Source organism: Ceratosolen solmsi, unplaced genomic scaffold (assembly GCF_000503995.2).
Source record: "Ceratosolen solmsi marchali unplaced genomic scaffold, CerSol_1.0 scaffold93, whole genome shotgun sequence".
NCBI classification, from domain to species: domain Eukaryota; kingdom Metazoa; phylum Arthropoda; class Insecta; order Hymenoptera; family Agaonidae; genus Ceratosolen; species Ceratosolen solmsi.
Genome location: NW_011948453.1, coordinates 196,988 through 206,161, shown reverse-complemented (window position 1 = coordinate 206,161; position 9,174 = coordinate 196,988). Strand labels below are relative to the sequence as shown.

At 22.5% G+C, this 9,174-nt stretch overlaps 2 protein-coding genes across 3 annotated transcripts; one reads left to right on the top strand and one right to left on the bottom strand.

The window, feature by feature from the left end:
• Nucleotides 1-422: 422 nt before the first annotated feature.
• On the bottom strand, nucleotides 423-2,784 carry Pgant35A (polypeptide N-acetylgalactosaminyltransferase 35A). Of its 2 annotated transcripts, XM_011505203.1 has the most exons (7): nucleotides 2,448-2,784; nucleotides 2,242-2,382; nucleotides 1,701-1,929; nucleotides 1,507-1,624; nucleotides 928-1,416; nucleotides 720-851; nucleotides 423-635 (listed from the first exon to the last, which is right to left on the bottom strand). In XM_011505203.1, the coding sequence occupies exons 1-7, from the start codon at nucleotides 2,782-2,784 to the stop codon at nucleotides 474-476; spliced, it is 1,608 nt and encodes a 535-aa protein (XP_011503505.1). In that variant the 3' UTR covers nucleotides 423-473. The 2 variants fall into 2 exon arrangements, with proteins under 2 accessions (XP_011503505.1, XP_011503504.1); XM_011505202.1 differs by having other exon boundaries at nucleotides 1,701-2,382.
• Nucleotides 2,785-6,134: 3,350 nt separating this feature from the next.
• Nucleotides 6,135-8,794, top strand: Cdc37 (cell division cycle protein 37). Its single transcript, XM_011505201.1, has 5 exons — nucleotides 6,135-6,316; nucleotides 6,596-6,729; nucleotides 6,823-7,267; nucleotides 7,336-7,641; nucleotides 8,392-8,794. The coding sequence occupies exons 1-5, from the start codon at nucleotides 6,284-6,286 to the stop codon at nucleotides 8,590-8,592; spliced, it is 1,119 nt and encodes a 372-aa protein (XP_011503503.1). The 5' UTR covers nucleotides 6,135-6,283; the 3' UTR covers nucleotides 8,593-8,794.
• Nucleotides 8,795-9,174: the final 380 nt, after the last annotated feature.

The window sequence follows — 9,174 nt, the reverse complement described above, 5'->3', positions numbered from 1 at the left end:
ATACATAATAAATTAAATTAAACACTTTATAATAAACATAAAAAATAATCATAAAATATCCAAGAGTATGATTATTATAACATATGAATATGCAACTGCGTATTACTCTATAGTTCTTTTAATTTAATTGTTCCAATTAATTAATTTATTTATTATAATTTAAAACACCATTTAATTTTTCCAAAAATGTATTTCATGACAAAGTATGTTACTTATTTGTGAAATGGTTAAAACGATATAAAAGAATACTTTAAAAAACTGATATTTAAATTTTAAAGTAATTTTTAGTTTCAATTAAGTTGAGGATAACTATAAATATACAGATGAAAAGTAAATATATATCATACGTTATTTATTATAAATTTAGTGTATATAATTTAATATAAAAATTTTAAATTAATATCTTTAAACAAATTCTTTTATATCTGTGAACATTTTTATTTACTTAAATTAAAATAATATTTCTATTTATATCATATTATGTTTCTAAATGGTAACTTTGATTTTATGATATCCCACATTAAAGTAGCTTTACCATTTTTATAGCACAAATCCATTGTTATGTACATATTTCTTTTTGGATTTGAAACACCTAAACATGTGCCTGTTGCCAAATTATAAATTGGTATACGACTCTAAAATTATATAATGAAATATTAATAAATTAATTTAATTAAAGTGTGTTAATAATTGAAAATTTTTAAATGATTTATATTTACTAATCCAGTATGTTTCCATTCTTGTGCACCACCCATTTCATGACATTTACCAAGTTTTGGTAATTTTTCATTTCCCTCTAAACAAAGCATTTGACCAAGTACTAATTCATGTTTGTCTGTTTCATACCATATCTAAAAATAGAGATTTGTTTCAAGAAAATAATATATAACCAAATTTAAGTGATTTTTTAATTTCAATATTTATTACCTGAGTTTTAATTCGCATACAGGGTGCCAAAATTAACTTTGATCCTTTAGTTTTTACATCTTTTTCACTTTGAATACATAATGTTGAGTTGCTAAGTCTTATTTGATATTCATTTGTGTAATTTCTTTTCCGTGAATGCCAAGGTTGTATTATTTTTTTATCAAGTTTACTCCATTTATTTTTCAAACGTTGTGCATTATCATCAGGTAACGTTAATTCTGGATAAACAAATTTGAGATACCAATCAAAATCTTTACAATTAAGTTTTTTACGAAGCGCTTGCCTTTCTGAAATGTCACCATAATCTACTTTTTTAACATTTTTAAGAAAGTAATTTTTATATTTGTCCATCCAAACATGAGCTACTCTTAAGGAATTTTTTAACATAGTATCCTGCTGATCATTTCCTCCATAAGGTCTTCGTCTTCTAAAAATATGACCCACTCTAGAACATGGAATCAATTCTATATTTCCACCACACATCCAAATCTACAAATATTTAATTAATTTATAATTGAATCAACTATTAATTATATGATAAATTATATCAGAAATATTATTTAATAATTAATCTATTACTCTGAATGATATTTCTAAATTTTCTCCACCCCATATATCCATGCCAGAATCATATTCTCCAAGTTCAAAAAAATATTCACGGTCCATTGCAAATAATCCTCCAGCCATAGTTGGTGATCTATTTTATAAATTTAATTTTATTAAAATATTATCTTTACATAATAAATTTATATTTAGGACTTTATATAACATACTTAATAGGTTTTATAAAATCCTCTTCTTTTGATAATGTATGCACTGGTAAACTGTCCCACTTAAAATGTAAACCCCAATTAAAGCCACCTCTCACTAATGGACTTGAAATATATTGGAAGGTATCAGCATTTATAATATCAATTACAGGTACTGGAACAATTACTTTTGAATAAGCTATTCTTGTTAACAGAGGCTCTATCCACATATTATTAACTTCAATGTGACTGTCTAAAAAAATCAAAACATTTCCAGTAGCTTTCTTTGCTCCAAATATTCTTGCTCTTATAAGCCCTTCTCTTTTCTCAGTCTTGTAGTATTTAATACTATTATTAAAGTTTTCTTTGACATACATTTTTATTTTCTCATGCAAACTTTCACTATCACTATAATCATTAATTAAAATAATTTCATGTAATAAATTATTTGGAGTTTTACTAAGAATAGAATACAAAGATCTCAATAAAGTATTATAGTGTTCATTATAAAAACATATTACAATACTAGCGTTTGGAAGATGAATATTATATGTTTGATTTTTACATAATATATGTCTTGTATCAGGGATTTCTCTTTGCAAATCAAGATTATCAGAAACAAGTATATTAAATGCAAAATTTTTATATCCTTCTTCTCGTTTCTTTTGTTCTTCTACATTTTTTACCATTCCCAATTCATCAAGCCCTAAACAATATTTTATAACAATTATTAAAACATTAAATACAATATTGTATATTTTTCAAAAATACCTTGGCCTATGTTAATTGCTGGCTTAATTGGAAATGGATTCAACTGTTGCAATAATTTTTTACTGTTTTTATATCTTTTTAATACAAAACTATATTGCTCTTTATTATTACTTAATTCATTATTAATTTTAAAAATATAATTATTATTTTTATGTTCCTGTTTGAGATTTTGATCAAAGGTTATATCTTTAAGAGGATTTGATAAATCAGATATAAGGTTTGTAGGATTAATATTAACATTTTGAGACAATCTTAAGTAAAGGTACAAACTAAAAATCCATGTAATAGATGCTATAACCATTCCATAAAAGAATGATAAATATTTTGTTGATATCATCTACATATGAAAAAATAAAATATTTTTAATTTGAATGTATGTAAATACAATATATAATAAAACTTACTTTAATGGTTTAATAGCATTTTTGTTGTCCAAAATATTATAGCTGTAAAATAATGTTTATACATAATATATATATATATATACTTTATAAATATTTACTAGAAAATAAATACATATAATGTTTAATATATTTATATTACACAATTGCTGATTTAATAAAATACATTTTTTTGTTATCATGGATGAATAATTTGGATCAGGTAATAACACTGAAGACAGCTGTTTCTCTAATTTTAACTAATTTAGACAACAATGCGATTTCGAAATTTGAACACTATTTAACGCTTGCGCCTTAATACATTCATACAAGATTCATATTAAGCTGAAAAGATTCAACTAATTTCGTATACTTTACGAATTTGGTTTAGCATTTCAAGAATAATGTGCGTACGATAGATATGTATATGTATCGAATAATCTAGGACTCATACAGGAGCAAAAAAAATTAATAATGATAATTAATACATTTTTAAAGAACTGTAAATTGAGGAACTAAAATAAAAAATATTAAGAATGGGATACAGTAATCAATGCTTTTCCGTTAATAGTTTGATAGTCTATAAATTTACATATTGATAATAGGCCTGCATATAAGGTGCGATCAATAATAAACACTAATTCAGATATCTAATATAATGTATAATATTAATGAATATTTTGACACTTGTGCATTTTATTCAATCATTAAATATTGAATTTAGAACACAAATATGGTTTTAAATATGTGTTATTTATTAAATTTAACAATTTTAATTTAATTCACCCTATTGCAATTGTTTGTAATGAAAAAAAAACAGAAAATCAAGAAAATTTTTATAGAATTTTCAAGCACATATTTTATGCAATTATTTATTTTTAAACTTGATGTACAAAACTTACCCGACTATAAAATTAAACAACCTGCACTCTAATAGCATAAATAAATCTAATTCACCACTTTCTCACTGTTCGATCATATCCTGACAATTATATTTTTGTAATTCTGTTATAAGCACAAACATTTCTCAGAAAATATATCGAACTTGGTCAATCAACATGACTAAATCTAAATACTGATACCACTTTATGGGATTATTAATTTATATTGTTTATATTCGTCAATATATTAAATTATTGATTTAATAAATTATATCACATCAATGTATATATAGATATGAACTACAAAGGTATAAAAATAGCACTAAAACCGACTTGACGCAACAAATTAATTATTTTTTAAATCAAAACATTCACATATTATTTACTGAATTCTATATTTGAAATTAATTTTTTGAAAATAAGTATTGTAAATGAACGACATAAGTAAAAAAGGAGGGAAGTCACAATAAAAAAATAAAGAAATCAGGGACTGAAAAACGATAAGACATTAATGTTTAGATAATGTTTTTGTAACAATAATAAAAGTATTAAAAATTAAATGAATAATGCATTCAAACAACAGATTTTATTATTTTATTATTGTTTCAACATGATCGTATTGTATTACTATGATTTATAAGAAAAATTATATGAAAGAGAAAATTCTGTATTTTTAATTACGAAATAAATTTTGTAATAATAAATTATATAGAGAATCATATAATTTTTTTTTAATTTAACCAACTGATGTTGATGTAATATTTGTGTTAATTGCATATATTCAAAAGTAATGTTGCTTAAATGAAAATACAATTCTAAATTTTAGTTTAACTTCTATACATTATAAATATCGACATAGAATTCTATAGAAATGTCGAATTAAGCATTTTATGAAGTGCAACAAAACTTCTGAGAATTAAAAAATTATAAAAAAAAAAATTAAATAGATGAACAATAAAAGTCCTATTATCTTTGAAACATCACAAAAAATAAACTTTATTTCACCAAATAAGTTTTATTATACGCAAGAAGATGGGCCTAAATATGCTTTTTGTTATGTATAGAAGGAGATGATTGTATGCAAAATCATGCTTAGTATTACGTTACATATTCTTAAATTTGTAATAGAACGTTTCACTCTACAATTTATTATACTAATATAAAAACCAATATTTTAAAAATTTATCATCAAGCATAAAAACATTTTATTTGTATCATATAAAAAATATACATCAAAATAATTTTCAGTACAATAAATTTGAAATCATTTATTCAATGTTCATTCTTTAATTAATTAATTTATTAATTAATTAATTAAAAACAAATTTTATGATATATGTATTTTATAAAAGATAATGTTCTCGAAAAATGGTTTCATTTTTATATAAACATATGTTAATCCAATTAATTAATCGTCATGCATGATATTTTATTTATTTTCAATAGTCACGAAAACATTCACTTAAAAATTAGCTTCAAAAGACATTTGAAAAATTATTTTAACGAATCATTTTGAATAAAATAAATTTTGGTCGAATATTATAAAATGAAATTTTGAGTACTAATTGATCATAAGATTCAAGTAGAAACAAGTTCTTAGTCACTGTGTTCAATATTTCAGTTGTTGATATATTTATATGAAAACACTTACTAGTATAGCTAGTAAATATCATTGAAAGTAAATACTGATACATCAACATAATTATAATAATTCATAATATATTTTCATTTATAAAAATATTTTACATTAAATAAAAAATATTGAATATTTTGAACAATAAACTGTAGTAGGAAATATAAATATTATTATGATTGAAATAATAAAATTGATGCGTATAATCAGCAATCAAACATTTGTCTAACTGCATCTTAACATTATGTATTTGTAATTATTGATTGTTTGTTACAATTATAAATAAAATATCATTCAATATCTATTTATTTTTTATTAGACTTGATTATAACAAAATGAATATGGTATTTGAATGTGCTGATTTATTAAATTTAAATTGATATAGTATGTGAAAAAATAATGTACTGTTTTATTCAATAAACTATAAAGTGAGAGCCTATTTATTGATTTTTTCGAATATATACAAGTTGAATTTTTTATAAATATAAAATTTATAAAAACAAAGTATTTCCATTACCTATATGTGAAATTTAAAATTCATATTGAACTCATCATCGACAACCAATAAGCTTAAACTTTTAATGCGCATGACTTTAATCGGAGTACTTTGCTTTTACTTTTTTAATACACAATATATAGTGTATAATACATATTCTAAAATACAGATTGCCGACTAGAGGGTTATCAATTATTGAAATTTTCAATCTCATTCGTCCATCCAGTTTAAATTAATTAAATTTCTAAGTTAGAATAGTAAGATTCATTTTATAAAATTAAATAAACTCATAAAGTTCTATAGCTAACAAATAAAATAATTTTACGGAGTGCATACATAGGTGATTATATATAAAGTAGTCTGAATAAAAGACTTTTGGAAAATATAGCCGGTATTTTTTTATTTCTATTCTACATAAACGAGCCAATATTTTTAACTGAATAAAGATGGTTGATTACAGTAAATGGAAAGATATCGAAGTAAGTGTTTTCTACAACAATGCTATAACAATGTATAGAAACTTCTAGAAAAAAAAACAAAATGTGCCAATGCCTTTATCGTATATTCATTCATCCAAAGTTTTTAAAATATTAATATCTGTAACTACATCTATTTTCTCGGAAACTTAAAATCTGTACATATTATATAAAATAAGAATAATATAAAATATTTATGAAAATGGTTTTCTAAAAATATATATAGCTTGATACACATAATCATTTCATCATAATATAATTCACTTATTTAATTTTAAATAGATTTCAGATGATGAAGATGATACTCATCCCAATATTGATACACCATCATTATTTCGATGGCGACATCAAGCAAGGCTTGAAAGAATGGAAGAAAGAGAAAAGGAAAAACAAGAACATATTAGAAAAAAACAAGAGTAATAAAATTTAAATAATAATTTTAAATTATAACTTATAGTTCTATAATAATATAAACTTATATAATTATAATTATTCTGTTATATTTATAGAACTGCAAGAAAATTGAAAGAGACCAAGGAAAAAGTTGCTGAATTAGAAAGTAAAAATATAAGTACACCGGATTTAGAAACATTACAGAAAGCATTGTATGATCTAGAAAAACAAGAGGAAAACATAAAAAAGGAAGAAGAAGATCTCAAGAAAAAAGATAAGCTTACACCTTGGAATGTTGATACCATTGCTCAAGATGGTTTTACAAAAACTATTATAAATACAAAACTAGCAAGGAGAGAAGATGATTCTTCTTTACCAGATGATGAAAAGGAAAAACGAATGAAACAATTTGTAAAGGACAATGAGAAGAAAATAAAAAAATATGGAATGTTAAGAAGATATGATGATAGTAATGTGTATTTACAAGAAAATTTAGATTTAGTTTGCGAAAATACAGCGAATTATTTAGTTATTTGGTGTATAAATCTAGAAATGGAAGAAGTAATTAATTTTATTTAATAATATGCTAATATTTATCTATCTTTTTTATTAAATAATAATTTTTTTAGAAACACAATTTCATGGAACATGTAGCTCATCAATGCATATGTATGCAATATATTTTAGAACTTTCAAAACAATTTGATGTTGACCCACGAGCATGTGTAGGTTCATTCTTTAGTCGCATTCAAATAGCTGATGTTGAATATAAAAATTCATTTGATGATGAATTAAGATCATTTAAAGAACGAATTCGTAAAAGAGCAGCTGAAAAAATTGCAGAAGCTATTAAAGAGGTGGAAGAAGAAGAAAAAAAAGCTCGTTTAGGACCAGGAGGTCTAGATCCAGTTGAGGTGTTTGATAGTCTCCCAGAGGTACATTAATAAATCATATTTTGTTGTTTTCATCCTATTATATATAATCACACTAATATTTGAAAAATAAATCTTTACAAATTAAATATAAAAGATATAGATTCCGTTTAACAAATTGAAAACTATTTTCTAACTAAAATTATATTTCTTGTTGAAGTAATTGGAATGTTTTTGTACAAATATATAATTGAGATTATTTCCTTAGTTTTATAATTTTGTAGATAATTTTCTAAAAATTAATCTACTGATAGATTAATCTATAAGATTATAATTAATAAATCAATTACTTTTTTGGTGATTTAATTAAATAATTTCTTACAGGAAAGATAATATTCATATTACTGTTACTATTTAACAAAATATTGATTTTATTGCTTTATTATACCTAAAATGTTATGGCACACAATTATTAAAAATATTTATTAAATTTATTAAATATTTATATTTTTTATATTATTAAAAATATTTTTCAAAATTATCCTTTTTTAATGTATATTATATTAATATTTAATGCATTATATTACAAATAATATTTATATTACATATTAATGTAGTTCATAACAAATAACAAAAATTGTATTATGATTTTATGTTCAATTGTGTATAATTGATCTAGAATTAATTTAGCATTACCTAGTGTTGATATTTAAATTCTATATTCTTTAATTTACTTAAACTAATATTAAAATTATACAATATCTACACTATATTTACTGAACAAATATTTCATTATATATTCTAATTTTTTAGCCTTTGCAAAAATGTTTTGAAGCTCAGGATATACCTTTATTGCAAGAAACAATTGCAGTAATGCCGGAAGAGGAAGCACGATATCATATTAAGAGATGCATTGATAGTGGCCTTTGGGTACCTGATGCTAAAACCAAAGAAAAAGATACAATGTTAGATGTAACTGAAGAAAAACTATCTGACACTCCTAATCCTGAATAGTTTTGATTAAATATATTAAATGACTTCAGTCTCAGACATAAGTAATTTATAAAATATTTTTTCAGTTAACTTGTAACAAATTATATTAAAATGAAATAACTGTGCTTGCGTTTTCTAAATTCTGCATTATTATTTGTTACATGAAACTTTACAGTTCGTAACTGTTGTTTATGCGTAAATAAATATCAAGACTGAAAGCACACATGCTTATGCTTCATAAACAAGTATTTGTCATTTAAATACTTAAAATTAAAAACGACACCAATTTATAGTTGATATTAAGCAAATACTATCTAAAGTTATTTACTATTTGAATTATTTTACTATAATAAATCGTATAAAATTTGAATAGGCTGGATCTATTTATTTTATAGAATGTTATTTTTGAAAAGTCTTAAAAATATAAAAATTATTCTAGATATCTTTCTTTTTTAAACTCTAGTTGTAGTATTTTGCTTATACTACTTGTGTCAATGTTTTTAAAATTAATATTAATATTAATATTAAAATTGTACATACATACTAAAATTTCATCACTGTTTAATGCTAAATAATTTTGAATGTAAATATATTTTTTTAATA

Bases quoted from the DNA above. Each gene is read 5' to 3' on its own strand.
- Pgant35A (XM_011505202.1), bottom strand. From the start codon at position 2,784: ATGATATCAACAAAATATTTATCATTCTTTTATGGAATGGTTATAGCA. The intron at 1,417-1,506 runs GTAATAGATTAA...AAATATTTGTAG, and splicing joins ATTTAGAAATATCATTCAGA to ATTTGGATGTGTGGTGGAAA. The intron at 852-927 runs GTAATAAATATT...CTCTATTTTTAG, and splicing joins GTATGCGAATTAAAACTCAG to ATATGGTATGAAACAGACAA.
- Cdc37 (XM_011505201.1), top strand. From the start codon at position 6,284: ATGGTTGATTACAGTAAATGGAAAGATATCGAA. The intron at 6,317-6,595 runs GTAAGTGTTTTC...AATTTTAAATAG, and splicing joins GTAAATGGAAAGATATCGAA to ATTTCAGATGATGAAGATGA. The intron at 7,268-7,335 runs GTAATTAATTTT...TAATTTTTTTAG, and splicing joins TAAATCTAGAAATGGAAGAA to AAACACAATTTCATGGAACA.